This window comes from Enhydra lutris, unplaced genomic scaffold, assembly GCF_002288905.1.
Source record: "Enhydra lutris kenyoni isolate GAN:26980312 unplaced genomic scaffold, ASM228890v2 scaffoldscaffold1, whole genome shotgun sequence".
Taxonomy (NCBI): Eukaryota; Metazoa; Chordata; class Mammalia; order Carnivora; family Mustelidae; genus Enhydra; species Enhydra lutris.
Window position 1 is genome coordinate 75,803,094 of NW_019154085.1, and position 18,110 is coordinate 75,821,203.

Sequence of the window (18,110 nt, forward strand, 5' to 3'; positions counted from 1 at the left end):
TCAACTTATCTTATCAATTCTTATTTTTTAAGATTTTATTTATTTATTTGACAGATAGAGATCACAAGTAGGCAGAGAGGCAGGCAGTGAGAGAGGAGGAAGCAGGCTTCCCAATGAGCAGAGAGCCCGACATGGGGCTAGATCTCAGGACCACAGGATCAAGACCTGAGCTGAAGGCAGAGGCTTTAACCCACCGAGGTACCTAGGCACCCTTATCAATTCCTTTTTTAGAATTTTTAAAAAAATTTTCATCTTTACAGTCATATTCCATCCCTTCATTGGTTTACCCTTATTTTTGTGTATAAATAAGTTTTTCTTTCTTTAAAATTTTGGGAGGTAGTTTCTTCTAAGAGACCAAAGCACATCCAAAATCAAGTGGATGGCTCTGTTCCATTCACCAGTCAGATATATATATGTATATATATCGATATATATACATATATATATGGCTCTGTTCCATTCACCAGTCAAATATCTATATATCTATATATCTATATATATCTATATAGATATATATATAATTTCTTTTTACCCCCTTTCTTCTCCCCTATTTTGGGGTCTCCTCTGATTTGTTTACATTTTTCTGGGGTCTTTGCCATCCTTTTAGTATTTTATTCTCTCATTCATGTATTATTATCTGGATAAAATGACAAGGTGGAAAAACTCACCACAAAAAAAAAAAAAAAGAGCAAGAGGCAGTACCAACAGCTACATATTACCCAAACATGGGTAATATGTCAGATCTAGGGTTCAGAATAATGATTCTCAAGGTGCTAGCTGGGATCAAAAAAGGCATGGAGGATATTAGAGAAACTCTGTCTGGAGAAATAAAATCCCTTTCTGGAGAAATAAAAGAACTAAAATCTAATGAGGCTGAAATCAAAAAAGGAACTAATGAGGTGCAATCAAGAATGGAGACTCTTATTGCTAGGATAAATGAGGCAGAAGAGAGAATTAGTGATATAGAAGACCAAATGATGGGGAATAAAGAAGCTGAGCAAAAGAGAGACAAACAAGTTCTCGACCATGAGGGGAGAATTTGAGAGATAAATGGTACCATAAGATGAAACAATATTAGAATAATTGGGATTCCAGAAGAAGAGGAAAGAGAGAGAGGGGCAGAAGGTATATTGGAGCAAATTATAATAGAGAATTTCCCTAATATGGCAAAAGGAACAAGCATCAAAATCCTGGAGGCACAGAGAACCCCCCTCAAAATCAATAAAAATAGGTCCACACCCTGTCATCTAATAGTAAAACTTAGTAGTTGAAGTAACAAAGAGAAAATCCTGAAAGCAGCTCAGGACAAGAAGTCTGTAACACACAATGGTAGAAATATTAGATTGGCAGCAGACTTTCCCACAGAGACCTGGCAGGCCAGAAAGAACTGGCATGATATATTCAGAGCACTAAGTGAGAAAAATATGCAGCCAAGAATACTATATCCAGCTAGGCTATCATTGAAAATAGAAGGAGAGAAAAAAAGCTTCCAGGACTAACTAAATTAAAAGAATTTGCAAACACCAAACCAGCCCTACAGGAAATATTGAAAGGGGTCCTCTAAGCAAAGAAAGAGCCTAAAAGTATTAGACCAGAAAGGAATAGAGACAATATACAGGAATAGTCACCTTACAGGCAATACAATGGCACTAAATTCATATCTTTCAATAGTTACCCTGAAGGTAAATGGGCTAAATGCCCCAATCAAAAGACACAGGGTATCAGAATGGATAAAAAACAAAACCCATCAATATACTGTCTGCAAGAAACTCATTTTAGACCCACAGACACCTCCAGATTTAAAGTGAGGGGGTGGAAAAGAATTTACCAAGCTAATGGCCATCAAAAGAAAGCTAGGGTGGCAAACTTATATCAAATAAATTAGATTTTAAGCCAAAGGCTATAATAAGAGATGAGGAAGGACACTATATCATACTTAAAGGGTCTGTCCAACAAGAAGATCTAACAATTTTAAATATATATGTCCCTAATGTGGGAGCAGCCAACTATATAAACCAATTAATAACAAAATCAAGGAAACACATCAACAATAATACAATAGTAGTAGGGGACTTTAACATCCCCCTCACTGAAATGGACTGATCATCTAAGAAAAAGATCAACAAGGAAATAAAGGCCTTAAATGACACACTGGACCAGGTGGACATCACAGATATATTCAGAACATTCCATCTCAAAGCAAGAGTACACATTCTTCTCTACTGCACATGGAACATTCTCTAGAATAGATCACATCCTGGGTCACAAATCAGGTCTCAACCAGTACCAAAAGATTGGGATTCCAATCCCAATATCATTCCCTGAATATTTTCAGACCACAATGCTCTGAAGCTAGAAGTCAATCACAAGAGGAAAGTTGGAAAGAACTCAAATACATGGAGGCTAAAGAGCATCCTACTAAAGAATGAATGGGTCAACCAGGAAATTAAAGAAGAATTTAAAAAATTTATGGAAACAAATGATAATGAAGACACAACTGTTCAAAATCTGTGGGACACAGCAAAGGTGGTCCTGAGAGGAAAGTATATAGCCATACAAGCCTTTCTCAAGAAACAAGAAAGGTCTCAAGTACACCACTTAACCCTACACCTAAAGGAGCTGGAGAAAGAAGAGCAAAGAAAGCCTAAACCCAGAAGGAGAAGAGAAATAATAAAGATCAGAGCAGAAATCAATGAAATAGAAACCAAAACAATAGTAGAACAAATCAATGAAACTAGGAGCTGGTTCTTTGGAAGAATTAATAAGATTGATAAACCCCTGGCCAGACTTATCAAAAAGAGAAGAGAAATGACCCAAATAAATAAAATCATGAATGACAGAGGAAAGATCACAACCAACACCAAAGAAATACAAACAATTATAAGAACGTATTATGAGCAACTATATGCCAGCAAATTTGACAATCTGGAAGAAATGGATGCATTCCTAGAGACATATAAACTACCACAACTGAACCAGGAAGAAATAGAAAACCGGAACAGGCTCATAACCAGGAAGGAGATTAAAGCAGTCATCAAAAATCTCCCAACAAAAAAGAGCCCAGCTCTGTTCTGCAGAGCGCCTGCTTCCTCCTCTCTCTCTGTCTGCCTCTCTGCCTACTTGTGATCTCTGTCTGTCAAATAAATAAATAAAATCTTAAAAAAAAAAAAAAAAGAGCCCAGGGCCAGATGGCTTCCTAGGGGACTTCTACCAAACATTTAAAGAGGAATTAATACCTGTTCTCCTGAAACTGTTCCAAAAAATAGAAAGGGAAGGAGAACTTCAAAACTCATTTTATGAGGCCAGCATTACCTTGATCCCAAAACCAGACAAAGACCCCACCAAAAAGGAGAATTACAGACCAATATCCTTGATGAACACGGATATAAAAATTCTCACCAAAATACTAGCCAATAGGATCCAACAGTACATTAAAAGGATTATTCACCACAACCAAGTGGGATTTATTCTTGGGCTTCAAGGTTGGTTCAACATCCACAAATCAATCAATGTGATATAATACATTAATAAAAGAAAAAACAAGAACCATATGATTCTCTCAATAGATGTTTTTAAAAAATTTGACAATGTACAGCATACTTTCTTGATCAAAACTCTTCAAAGTGTAGGGATAGAGGGTACAATCCTCAATATCATCAAAACCATCTATGAAAAACCCACCACAAATATCATTCTCAATGGGGAAAAACCGAGAGCTTTTCCACTAAGATCAGGAACACAGCAGGGATGTCCACTATCACCACTGTTATCACTGCTATTCAACATACTACTAGAAGTCCTAGCCTCAGCAAACGGACAACAAAAAGAAATTAAAGGCATCCGAATCAGTAAAGAAGAGGTCAAACTATCACTCTTTGCAGATGATATTATACTTTATGTGGAAAACCCAAAAGACTCCACTCCAAATCTGCTAGAACTTCTACAGGAATTCAGTAAAGTGTCAGGATATAAAATCAATGCACAGAAATCAGTTGCATTTCTATTCACCAACAATAAGACAGAAGAAAGAGAAATTAAGGAGTCAATCCCATTTACAATTGCACCCAAAACCGTAAGATACCTTGGAATAAACCTTACCAAAGAGGCAAAGAATCTGTACTCAGAAAACTATAAAGTACTCATAAAAGAAATGAAGAAAGACACAAAGAAATGGGAAAATGTTCCATGCTCATGGACTGGAAGAACAAATATTGTGAAAATGTCTGTGCTACCTAAAGCAATCTACACATTTAATGCAATCCCTATCAAAATACCATCCATTTTTTTCAAAGAAATGGAACAAATAATCCTAAAATTTATATGGAACCAGAAAAGACCCAGAATAGCCAGGGGAATGTCGAAAAAGAAAGCCAAAGTTTGTGGCATCCAATTCCAGACTTCTAGCTGTATTACAAAGCTGTCATCATCAAGACAGTATGGTACTGGCAGAACTTGGCAGAACTTCAAGGACACATAGATCAATGGAACAGAATATAGAGCCCAGAAATAGACCCTTAACTCTATGGTCAACTTATCTTCAACAAAGCAGGAAAGAATATCCAATGGAAAAAAGACAGTCTCTTCAACAAATGGTATTGGGAAAATTGGACAGCCACATGCAGAAGAATGAAACTGGACCATTTCCTTACACCACACACAAAAATAGATTAAAAATGGATGAAAGACCTCAATGTGAGACAGGAATCCATCAAAATCCTTGAGGAGAACACAGGCAGCAAGCTCTTTGATCTTAGCCACAGCAACTTCTTCCTAGAAACATCACCAAAGGCAAGGGAAGCAAGGGCAAAAATGAACTAATGGGACTTCATCAAGATCAAAAGCTTTTGCACAGCAAAGGAAATAGTCAACAAAACCAAAAGACAACTGACAGAATGGGAGAACATATTCGCCAGTGACATTTCAGATAAAGGGCTAGTATCCAAAATCTATAAAGAACTTATCAAACTCAACACCCAAAGAACAAATAATCCAATCAAGAAATGGGCAGAGGACATGAACAGACATTTCTGCAAAGAAGACATACTGGTGGCCAACAGACACATGAAAAAGTGCTCAGCATCACTCGGTATCAGGGAAGTACAAATCAAAACCACAGTGAGATAGACCACCACACACCAGTCAGAATGGCTAAAATTAACAAGTCAGGAAACGACAGATGTTGGGGAGGATGCGGAGAAAGGCAAACCCTCCTACACTGTTGGTGGGAATGCAAACTGGTGCAGCCACTTTGGAAAACAGCAAGGAGGTTCCTCAAAAAGTTGAAAATAGAGTTACCCTATGACCCAGCAGTACAGGGTATTTACCCTAAAGATACAAATGTCCGAAGGGGCACGTGCACCCAAATATTTATAGCAGCAATGTCCACAATAGCCAAACTATGGAAAGAACCTAGATGTCCACCAACAGATGAATGGATAAAGAAGATGATGTATATATATACATATACATATACATATACATATACATATACATATACGTATATATAATGCAGCCATCAAAAGAAATGATATCTTGCCATTTGCAATGATGTGGACTGAACTAGAGGGTATTATGCTAAGTGAAATAAGTCAATCAGAGAAAGACAATTATCATATGATCTCCCTGATATGAGGAATTTGAGAGACAGAGTGGGGGTTTGGGGGGTAGGGAAGGAAAAAAATCAAACAAGATGGGTTCAGGAGGGAGAGAAACCATAAGAGACTCTTAATGTCACAGAACAAACTGAGGGTTGGGGCACCTGGGTGGCTTAGTGGGTTAAGCCTCTGTCTTTGGCTCAGGTTATGATCTCAGGATCCTGGGATCAAGCCCTGCATTGGGCTCTCTGCTCAGCAGGGAGCCTGCTTCCCTTTTCTCTCTGCCTGCCTCTCTGTCTACTTGTGGTATCTGTCTGTCAAATAAATAAATAAAATCTTTTAAAAACAAAACTGAGGGTTGCTGGGGGGAGGGAGGGATGGAGAGGGTGGTTGGGTTATGGACATTGGGGAGGGTATGTGAAATGGTATGTGCTGTGAAGTGTGTAAACCTGGAGATTCACAGACCTGTATCCCTGGGGCAAATAATACATTATATGTTAATAAAAATAATAAATTTTTAAAAATTTGCAAAAAAAAAGAACCTTTGTTAAATGTGTAATAGTGATGTGGTAGGTATTATATTAATTTCTGTGCAAAAAGTTCAAGGATCGGGGTGCCTGGGTGGCTCAGTTGGTTAAACAGCTCCTTTGGCTCAGGTCATGGTCCTGGAGTCCCAGGATCAAGTCCAGCATTGAGTGCCCTGCTCAGCAGGGAGTCTGTTTCTCCCTCTGATCCTCTCCCCCTCACACTCTCTAACTCAAATAAATAAATAAAATCTTTTTTAAAAAATGTTCAGGGATCATTATTGTATACATCAGTTATCTTTTGTTGTATAGCCAACTACTCTAAAACCGATGATTTCAAAGAGGATTAATTCCGATTAATTCTTAAAGCTCTGAGTGTTGCTTTCTGTTTTGTGCCAGCCAGGTCAGGGCCCACTCATGTTTGGTGCTTGGCAGGTTGGTTGATCTGCACGGGGGCTGTTGGGGGTGCAGAGCTCACTTTCATGTGTGACAGTTGGCTCAGTGTCAGCTAACAGGATGGCCACAGCTGCTCATCATCCAGCAAGCTTAGCCTGGGCTCATGCACTTGATAGAGGAACGATTTCTAGCATCAGGAGAGGACAAGCTCCAGTGCCTAAGACTATTCACGTTTCCCTGTGCACCATGTTTGGTAATAATCCACCGGCCAGAGCAAGTCATATACCTACATTCAAACCTCTTGCAGAGGTGTAGATTCTTAGTGTAAAATAGATTCTTAGTGTAAAAAGGCTAAAACTGTAACTAGGATCTGATTAAAAACTCAGCTTCAGTGTTGGGCATCTCATTTAGTCTCAACAGAGACCTCTTACTGGTAAGGGACGCGAAGAAAGGGATTAGAGAAAGGACTATGGTGCAATTTCCCACATCACACACCTTTGTTTGTAATAAATATCAGGCAATAATTGCTACTGTATTTGAGTTGGGAAGAAGGTCAAAAGCACAGCTTACTACAGGAGATTTTATACATCTGTATCTTTTTTCTTTTAACTTGCGTTTGCTACTGCGAAGAAAGTGTACAAATCTTAAGCATTTACAAGTCAATGCACTGGCACAAAATAAAGACAATGTGACACTCACACCTATGTCTGGAATTAGAGCAATGCCAGCATCCCCATAGTCCCATTTATTCTTTCTTTCAACATTTCCTACCTTCTCCCCAAAAGTAACCACTATTCTGACTAGATTCATTTTGCCTGTTTTCTTACTTCATATAGTTGAGAACATATAGTGTGTGCTCCTTTGTGTTTGACTTCTTTGGTTCACCATGTATGCTCTCTTGATTTATCTGTGTTGTTGGACATAGCTATGGTCTCATTTTTATTTCTGTACAGTATTCCACTGCATGAATTAACTACTAATTTATTTATCCAGTCTAGTGTAGTACTACGTTTGAGCTGTTTCCAATTTTTTGCTATTAAGAATAATGCTATTATGAACATTCTTGTAAACATCTTTTGGTGAACATGTGTACACATTTCTGTTAGGAAGAAAAAAGATTGAAAATGTTCACAGTGTTCTTTAATGTTTGTGTATCTAGGTAACCAAGATGCAGTATCTTTTTTTTTTTTAAGTTTTATGGAGGTATAATTGACAATTGACAAATAAAATCATGAGGTATTTAAAGTATACAAAACGATGATTTGATGTATGTATACATTGTGAGTTCCTCCTCACAGATAATTAACCTATCATCCCGCTTCTCACTTTTTTGTGGGAGAATATTTAAGTTCTACCTTTTTAGCAAACTTCAATTACACAAAGTAGTATTATCACCTATTGTCACCAGGTTATACATTAGACCTTCAGACCTCATTCGTCTTATAACTGAAAGTGTGTACCCTTTCACCAACCTCTCTCCACTTGCCAAGGGTGTTCTACTATATTGTTGAACACATAGGAGTGGAATTGCTGGTGAATACGGAACATGTACATTCAAAATTAGCTGATACTGTCAAACAATTTTCTAAAATGATTCTACTCATTTATACTCCCTCTGCTTTTTATATATCTTACCTCTAATACACTCTTATGCATAAATTTTGCCTTCATTTTGGTGTCCCAGGTTTTAAGCTAATATGTTCTTGAGTTTTGGTTTCTCATGCTCTATGACAAAATAGTTACATTTGGACTCCAATTGAGTTAACAGTAGTTGATCTGCGTTTAAAATTTCACAAAACCCCAAGAATCCCGAAGTGCATAAGATTATTCTGCTTAGCAATAACCAAAATATTCTGCTTCCTCATTCCTTCTTCAAATGCTCATTGAGCATCTACAGGAGGTTTTTAGATTTGAATCTGGAGATACAAAGGAATGTAAGATTGAACTTCTGACCTCTGAGAAATATGTACAGTAAAAGATGACTCTTTTTTATCAGCAGCTACCAGCTCCTCCCCAGTGCCTCCCACCTCTCCTATCACTTCTCCAATACTTACCTCTAGCCTAGATGAGCAATTCAGGATCTTTCATTAAGCGCAAACACAATTTTTCCTCCTCTCTTTTCCCTCTTAGGGCTAAATACCCCTAGGAATTTCACCTTCTCCCTTTTTAGACAAAAATTAATATTAGGACATAAGCAAAATTGTTCCCAAAACTTGAGGAATGGTGGCAATATTGACTTTTCACATTTTTTCCTGTATTTCAAGGAAGAGTCTGCAGGTATTTGTATATAATGGGATTTTCAGGCTGCTTATGTGTAAGATTGCAAATGTTTGCAGTGTTCTTACTGTTCAGTACTTCATATTGTAAAATGATCAGGAGGATACATTAGTTGTTAAGGTAAAGTATCTTTGTGGCTTAAGGGTGGTAATATAGCCCTCAAAATAGCTGCAGTTAGTCCTTTTCATTGGTAATATGAAACCAATTTTTGTTTGTGAATTGACCTGTTGCATCTGTGCAATACATTTCAAAGCCCAAGGAGAGTCCTGTAGGAAAAGTGAGGTTCTGTTATTTATAGAAATAGGTCACTAGTAATAAAATTAACCTCATTTAAAATTAACCTCATGTAAAATCACTGGTAATAAAATTAACCTCATTTAAATCACTCATTTAGATGTTTCCGTGAAGTATTAAGAGCCACCCACAGGTACTTTGTTGTATTTTTTTCCCATAGGTCATCTTTAGTGGGTATACATTTATTTCCTTCTAGCCTTCTGTAAGTAAAAGTATGCAAGCAAAAATATGGCGAGGTGGGAATAGCTGCCCAAATGATTCCATCCTGTCCATCAAGAGGAATCACCATGAATTAATACAGATGTTTTTATCACAAGTGGTATAAATCAGAATCAAAGCAGCTTAAATAGAAAAAAGGATTCATTAACTCATACCTGGGAAGTGTAGCTTCTGCCACTGTTCAGTTTATCTGGGGACTCAAACAGAATTGTTTCCTCACCTAGTTGGGGGCTGCTCGCTCTTGAGTGCACTGGTCTGTGGACTGGCCTTTTCCCTAGGACTATGGTTGCTCCAGCTTCAATAACCACCCTTCTTGCTCTGTGTACCCTTAGACATGGTCCTGTGTTTCATGCTCTGAAGTAAAGAATAATTGGGAAGGATTCTGAGTGTACCAGCTTGGGTCACATGCTCTCATTCCTGAACCAATTCCATTGTTCAGGGGATTGGATATTCTGTATGGCCCGGCCAGGGAGGGATTTTGTTGGCAAGTTCCCCAAATTATTGGATCAGAGAGAAGAAATCATCCTTCGACAGAAACAGCAGCTGTTCGGTACAGCCTTCACGGGGACTTCTCATGTATTGGTCACAGAAATAGTGGGGAAAGATCTCTGGTTACAGTGCTATATAGAGTATGGGACTCATAAGGACTTTTAATTCATACCAGATACTTGTTCCAGGAAATAGTCTTACTTGGCGGAGATAAAATCCTATTCGGCTAATCCTTTAGGCCTTATAATGCATGAAATTACTGATTAAATGTCCAGTTAATTCACTTCAGCAACCATTTGATGGTCACTGAAGTGTTTGATCAAAAATTAAGGCGTTTGGATACTGGATAATCTAATTCTCTATTGTAGGATTAAAAATAATAAAATAGTCACAGCTCATTGTTTTCCATCTCTGAAATGTGTTGGTTATAAGTAGCTACAGTGAGAAACCAGAACCTATAGGAGACAATCATATTAACAGGCTAATAATCATGCTACTGTTTGCAGAAAACCTACCTCTTAAAATGTCAACTAGAATGTCTTCTCTAGAATATCAGAAAATTTTGCTAAACAAAAACAATTGGAATATTACTGTCCACTACTCAATTAAGTGAATATTAAATAGTCTCTTAAAACAAATCTTGCCCTTGCAAAAAGAAGAGGGCAGTATAATAGACTTAGCTTTATATGAATAGGCACAGTGGTTCGTCCAGAACAAACACTATCATTGTGATCCACTGAAGAGTATTTCCTAAGTGCTAGGTCTATGGTTACCGTGGTCAACTAGGGATACTTTGCCTTGGAGGGCATAGTTGGCAATGTCAGGAGACAATGGATTGACCTTGTCAGGACTGGGAACCTGGTGCTACTAGTATCTACCAGTTAAGGTCAGGGATGCCGCTAAACATTCTACAATGTAGTAGTGATCAAAGGATGGCAGCTCCTAGAACAATCATTAAGACAGGTTGAACTTGAACTTTAAAAAATTTTTTTTTTATTGTTACGTTAGTCACCATAAAATACATTATTAGTTTTTGATGCCGTGTTCCAAGATTCATTGTTTATCTACAACACTTGAACTAAAGAAACTAGAATAACAGGCTGGGAATTTATATTTATCCTGTAAGCTGGAGGAGTCATTGAACTTCCGTGTAGAAGAAAGTAACAGAATGGAAATAAGGATTTAGATTATTGAAATCAGAATCGAGGTAGTTTATAGGTGGTCACTGCACTATTCTTTTGGTTTTTCTGAATAGCTAACATTTTTCAAAGTGTTAAGTTTTTATTTATTTATTTATTTACTTAAGATTTTATTTATTTATTTGACAGACAGAGATCACAAGCAGAGGCAGGTAGAGAGAGGAAAAAGGGAAGTAGGCTCCCTGCTGAGCAGAAGCCCAATTCGAGGCTGGATCCCAGGATCTGGAATCATGACCTGAGCCGAAGGCAGAGGCTTAAACCCACTGAGCCACCCAGGTGCCCCAAGTTTTTATTTTTTAAGCTTTGTTTTCCCTTGCGAGGATTTAGGGTCAATTGAAGACAGGGCCTGGGGGCACCTGGGTGGCTCAGTGGGTTAAAGCCTCTGCCTTCAGCTCAGGTCATGATCCCAGAGTCCTAGGATCGAGCCCCACATCAGACTCTCTGCTCAGCAGGGAGCCTGCTTCCCTTCCTCTCTCTCTGCCTGCCTCTCTGCCTACTTGTGATCTCTCTCTCTCTCTGCCAGCCTCTCTGCCTACTTGTGATCTCTCTCTCTCTGTCAAATAAACAAATAAAATCTTAAAAAAAAAAAAAAAGACAGGGCCTGTTTGCTTTTTGCTCTCTCATTGGAGCAGTACTTGGTACACAGGAGGATGATGCATAAACTACTGTCCAAATCCAGGGGTGTCTGGTTAGCTCAGTTGGTTAAGCATCAGACTCTTGGTTTTGGCTCAGGTTGTGATCTCGCAGATCCTGAGAGGAGAGCCAGCCCACAGTGGGTTCCCACATTCAGCAGGGAGTCTGCTTGAAGATTCTCTCCTTCTGCCTCTGCCCTTTCCTCCCTTTTTCCCTCTCTAACATAAATAATAGATCTTTTAAAACGATACTGTTGCAGTTTGGTGGTTTGGGGAAAGGGGAACTCAAAAGTGATGGGAGATTAGTGGAATCAGCGGCAGTTAGAAAGGCTGAGGATCTGAGGAAAAATGAATTGTATTTTGGATATACGAAATTTTAAGGAGTAGGCCAATGAAATACAGAACTAAAACTTGGCAAAAGTTTTAGAGCAAGAGGGGCTGCTGAGGTTAGCGAAGTAAATGAGTTTTCTTAAGAAAGATGATAGGACTTATCCTCCCACTCTAATGAAGAGCAGAAAATGAAACAGTGATGAGGTTTGTATAACGAAAGCTGTCATTTCAAGACAAAATAATAAATAGCTTTTGAGGAACTACAGTGGAATCACAAACTAGCTATTCAAAAGGCAATTCACCTGAAGGGATCATTTTGTTTGGACTTTTAACAACTTCGGGCCGTTTTGATCTTAAAAAAAAAAAAATCACTGTCAACATTTAAAAATCAGGAGTCATATAAAAATCCTACTTCTTCAATTCTCTTGAGAATCAGGCAGCTTTGTCAATCTTTGGTCTTTTTTATAGGCACAACTGGATGACGCTGAGTAACTACTGCTGCCTTTCTGTCACTCCAGTTCATTCCCCAAGCTGATTTATCTTATTTGTGTTATCCCCTGTATTCGAGTTTGCAATTCCTGGTCTACTGGTACTATGTCAGCATTTATTAACAAAAAACAACAACAACAACAACAACAACAAAAAACCCAAAAAAAAGACCTTAACACTGAGCATTTAGCTCCAGGCCCTGTTCATGCCACAGAGACCATTCACTATTTGAGTTACCATTCTACCACTGTCCACAGGAGGAAATGGACACAAATGGAGACACCAAGGGTAAAGGACCTGCCCAAGGCAACAGCCAGCAAGTGGTATAGATTAGATAAAAACCTAGTAAGATTTACATGTGCAGTTAGCCAAATAGTTTTCAAATGAAATGGTAATAAATTACTCAATATGAACCTGAGTCTTTTCCTAAAAGCAAGTGAAAGAATCGGGGGGGGGGGATGATAAATTTTAACAAAGTCAGTACATCTGAAGTTTTGATGAAATGATCGGATTCCTAGACTAGCACTACTAGAGAGTGAGTGGGATGGGCAGTGGTTAAAGTACGATGCTTGAAGAAGAGCTTTCCGAGATGGTGTGGATTTTGAAGTCAACATAAGGTGAATGACCATGGGCGCAGGTGGCTGGGGATACAGTAGGGATAGAGAAACCTTGGACGCCGAGAAGTTGAGAAACTGACAAACAGTGAGTAATGGCATGCAAAATACACAGGATTCAGCTGATCCTCAAAAAACGCTAATCCTAAGAAGTAAAAATTCAGAAACAGCAGACATAGTCAACATGTTTCTTGTCTGCATTTTAAAAGGATGAAAGTGGAAAAACCTGCCCAAATGGCAGGGCGGGGCATCTGAGCCTATCACATTTGATGTGCTAGAAACGCACCCTGAAGGCAAAAAAAAAAAGGCCCCTATTGACTGTGCCCTGATATGACTCAGTTATACTCAGATATTTTTCTGCTTGAAGGGAGTTAGGTGTTAACTGCTTTTGTTAAAAATAAATAAGATAGTGAGGAGAAGAAAAATCCAACTAGTTGGATAGTAAACGTTAACATAAATTCCCAGGCAATATTTGTTATAAATAAACATCTATACTTCAGCAATCCCTTCTGCCTGGGTTCTCCCCACAGTAGTCCACAGGGTTTAAGGTCTTACTTCCTTCAACAATCTGGGCAAACATCACCTTATCAGAGATCTCTGACCTTCTTATGGAAAATTACCAACCACCCCAAACCCCCCAGTATCATGACCACCACATCTCCCTACCATAGTATCAGCCCTGTTAAGAGTTGAAACTCTTGTTTTCTTCATGGTTTATTTATATTCCTAGAATATGTCTGTGTACATAATAGAAGCTCAGTATTTGTTACATTTAAAAAATTATCTATTCTAACAAATCTTTAAGGTCTTAACAACTTAATAAATCAAACCATTTCCCATTTCTACATTTAGAAATTATAAACTTAAAGTGAAGAAAATAAGCTAAAACTTCTATTCCAGTTTTCTTCCTTTTTACCACCCCCAAAGACCAGTGTTCGGTTACAAAAATAAACTCTCATTTATTTTCCTTTAGGGCTCATAGCCTACGTGTAAATAAATCCGATTTGCTAAGCTTCATAGTTTTGTGAAATGCACTGTGTCCATGACAGTACCTTCTAATGACAACTCAGAATCTTCTAACCACCACAGTAGAAGAAAACACTAAGAAGAATTTTTTCAGGCTGTCATATTCAATTAATGCTCTTCTTTTTTTTTTTTTCCCCCCTCTTGCAGGGGCAGGAGGATAGGAGGAGAGGATAATATTTATTTATATGGACTTTATTGTTATTTATACTCAAGTTTTTGAACAAAAATAAAAAACATTTTGAATCAGAGAATGCCTGAAAGTCAAACATTGAAGATGGTGGTCCCATTATTCTTGAAACCAGACATCAGCTAAAATGGACTTTATGTACTTTAAAAGTGAATAAGCACAAACAGTCTATTTGGTAAGTAGGTTAAATGTCAGCAAATCTAAAATTTCAGAGGCAATATTTTATTTCAAAAGTAATAAATAATATGGTCACATGTTAACTGGTGAGAGTTACAATGATGGAAACCTTCAAAATTCTTAAAAAAATTGGAATTATTTCACAGTTAGGCTGTTCACATTTCTCATGACTATACGTTTTCCAATGACCTATTAACCTAAATTAAAAGTTAAATACACATTACCTTACCAACAATGATATAACTTCAAGGCTGAGAAAAAGCACTAATCACAAAGAATTTCAATTAAATATTAATCTAGCAGTCCAAAGAGAAGAAATGTTATTGATGAGATAAGTCCTAATTCTAAATAATATAGCTATGCATCTGTTTAAAAGACTAATATACCCTTAGCTTCATCAAAACACTTGTTAAAAAAATTATACATATCTACTTTGTTCAAGATGTAATATAAAACTTGAAATAATTCCTATTAAAAAAAAATGGTGACTCCTAAAAAGGTTCATAGCATCTCATTGACAAAGCAAAAATATTACATTGAAATGGTTCATCTATTTTGGTCTCTAGTTATTAAAAAAAAAAAAGCCACTGATAATTCATTATAATAATTCTATAAACAACTGGAAACATTATCAGGAAAAAAAATTTTGTCAATGAAAAAAATCACTGATTCAATGAGCATTTGATCATTTTATTAACAAAATATAAGCAAGAATTACATCCCTCTCTGGTGAAACTTCTCAAATAATTTTATGTGGAGGGCCTTGAGATGTACCAATTATAAAACATGTTAAAATGAAAAAATTTTTAAATGTACAAATACAAACCAGTACTTTATACAAGAATTCTTATAAAGTTCGTTAATATAAAAAATAATTTGTTTCAACTGAATATAAGGCATGTTCAGTTTCTGTAATTTTGTAGAACTATTTTTTTTGCTTTGTTGGAGACTTTTCTCTTCGCCAGTCCTGATGTTTGTTTGATTCTCTGGATTGTTTAGAGTATCTACTAGATTTTTCCCATCGCCTTTCGGCACCATTCTGATACCTATCTTCATCACTTCTAGAACCTGAATGTTTTCTATTCTTTTCTCTTGACTTTGATCTATCTTTTCTTGTAACATTTTCATAGTCTTTATTTCGGTGTCTGTGCTCATTTTCAGAAAAAGAGTTTCTTCTCTCTCCTCTCTTCTTTTTAGGATCACCATACTTATTTTCCAAATCTGTGTGTGCTTCTTGGTCTCTGTCATTCATGATTCTACTGTAACTATTTCGTTCCGAAGGAACACCTCTGTCTGAAGTGTACTTTGTTATGGGATCTCTCCAATTTGGATCCCTTGAATTTTTATCTTTATGTTTTTCTGACCTTCTTTCTCTTTCAGTCCGTGTTTCCCGATGCCTTTGCTCTGGCCTTCTTTCTTCTTGTTTCCTATCATGGGTCTGTTGTTTCCTGATCAATTTATCTACTTCCTTACTTCTGGTGTTTCCTTGTCCCTTCTTTCTTCTATCTTTATCTGCATACGTAAAATGAAATCGTTAGCTTTTATTTTAATCTTTAATTTAATAATTTAACAATTACATTTATTAATCCACTGTAGGTTTATTAATTCAGACAAACCGGATGCAAAACTAAATTGAATGGCAAGTCTTACAACAGGATATTTTACAAGATGAGTAATTTTTAAGAATATGTATCTTATCACCAAAGTACTGTTTTGATCCTTAGACTCAAAGCTATAAACAGAAACTTTAAATAGACTATAGCAAATGTAAAATTTTTTATAAAGTGACTAACAGGTACATTTCCACTTATAAATTTTATTCAAAAACAGAAATTCCAGCCCTGTGCATTATGTCATAGGGAATATTATTCAGATCTGACATGTTAAGAAAAACACAGTGAGCACACATGTGAACAACATCACTCCTAAAGGTGGGGAAGTGGGGTTACTGTGTTTGTTTACTGTGTTTTTTAACAGCATGAATATGTATTTTTCAAATAAAAACCTCTTCCTACAAAAACAATAGTTCTGCTCTCCAGTGCTATCAGAGAAGCAGTATCTACACCAGGAAGAGAAACTTGTTAAGACATATAATCATAGGGGCGCCTGGGTGGCTCAGTGGATTAAGCCTCAGGGTCCTGGAATCAAGCCCCACATCAGGCTCTCTGCTCAGCGGGGAGCTTGCTTCCCCCTCTCTCTCTGCCTGCCTCTCTACCTACTTGTGATCTCTCTCTCTGTCAAATAAATAAATAAAATCTTAAAAAAAAAAAAAAGACATAATCATAGGCCTTATCTTGATTTCTGAGAAAACTCTTTTGAAATGGCTGAGAACAATTCAATCTTACTGATATAATCACAAATATAAATATTAAATAATCACAGTGAAATTTTAAGCTATAAAACAAATTTAATCAGTTTATCTGTGTTATTTACTTTGGGTACATAAATCAAAGGTGCTGAGAAGACCAAAAGTTCTGTCAAATTCATACATATACAGAAAGAAAATATGGTAGAAAACTGCCTACCTTCGTCCTGTCTCCACCTAAATCTCACTGTACCAACCTGTATTTCTTCTGCCGAATGCCTATCCTTGGCATAGTCCATTGGTTTGCCACTAAGGATTTATTTCTCTGGTTCCTACCAAGCAGCTCAGCTGAGCTGTAGCTACCCAAGCAGAAACCATCTGGCTGTGTGTTAAATCAACGTCTCTCTGTCCCTACTATTCACCACTCTCATGGCAGTGCTGACATAAAACCCTGAGCCCTACCATAATAGGCAACCAACCCACTGTTGGGTGTTTGCTTTACAATTTTCTAATTTTGGGACAGTTCATATTGCTTTTATGCTACTTAATATTTTACTAATAAAACAGAAAACTCTCTACTGAAATTGTATGATGAGGCAAATTAATTTTGAATCAGCAAGATTCCTTACTGCAGCAATTCAAGCTGTGTTATCATCTGTTCTCAAAACAGATATCATGAAATACCAAATTCTTTAGAATTAAGAGGTGAATATTAAATGAACAATGTTAACGTATTTTAATTCAAGAATAAGACTTCCTGTGGGCAACCGCAATCTTGCTCTAATAATATAAAATACTGAGAGTCCCACAATTCTGGCTGCCACACACACTCTTTTAAGTGCAATAAGCCAGAGAACAAGAGTGTAAAGATCAACCTCCCAACTACTCTTTCCTGCCACTAAATATGCATTAAAAAGTAAGAAATGATATGATTTTGGACAATAAGACTATCTCTTATTCAGGCTAAGAGACTGTGATGGAAGAAAACAGGGTTGATCCTGGGGAAAACAAAACAGACCTTCTCAGAAAATGGCACATTTAAAAAAAATCCTTTACTACTGCATTTCTACTTCTAGGAAGGATGGAAAAAGCTGTGGAAGACCAGTGCCCCTGCTGAAAACAACTAGAAACGCCAGATAAAAATTTAAAATCTTCTGCTTAAAGGCACTAAAAGATCTTGAACAGCTTGAGATATTATAAAGAAAGGCAGTGCTCAAAAAAAAAAGGACAGGATAGGTGTATGTTGAAAGAACAGAGGGTCAACTTGAAGGAGTCCTAACTGCCAAAGCTGATATGACCTGAACAACAAAATAAATTATAGTAATGGATTTTAACTAATTCAGTAAATACCCAAGAGT

The 18,110-nt window shown here is 37.1% G+C and overlaps 1 protein-coding gene across 3 annotated transcripts in view; it reads right to left on the bottom strand.

The window, feature by feature from the left end:
- Positions 1-15,098: 15,098 nt before the first annotated feature.
- The window catches only part of LOC111145224 (CWC22 spliceosome associated protein homolog), a 57,982-nt gene continuing 54,970 nt past the window's right edge, over positions 15,099-18,110 (bottom strand). For all 3 annotated transcript variants that reach the window (XM_022500005.1, XM_022499988.1, XM_022499996.1), the window contains exon 20: positions 15,099-15,959. In XM_022500005.1, the coding sequence (XP_022355713.1) occupies positions 15,373-15,959 (587 nt within the window). In that variant the 3' untranslated portion in view covers positions 15,099-15,372. The remainder of the gene's footprint in view (positions 15,960-18,110) is intronic.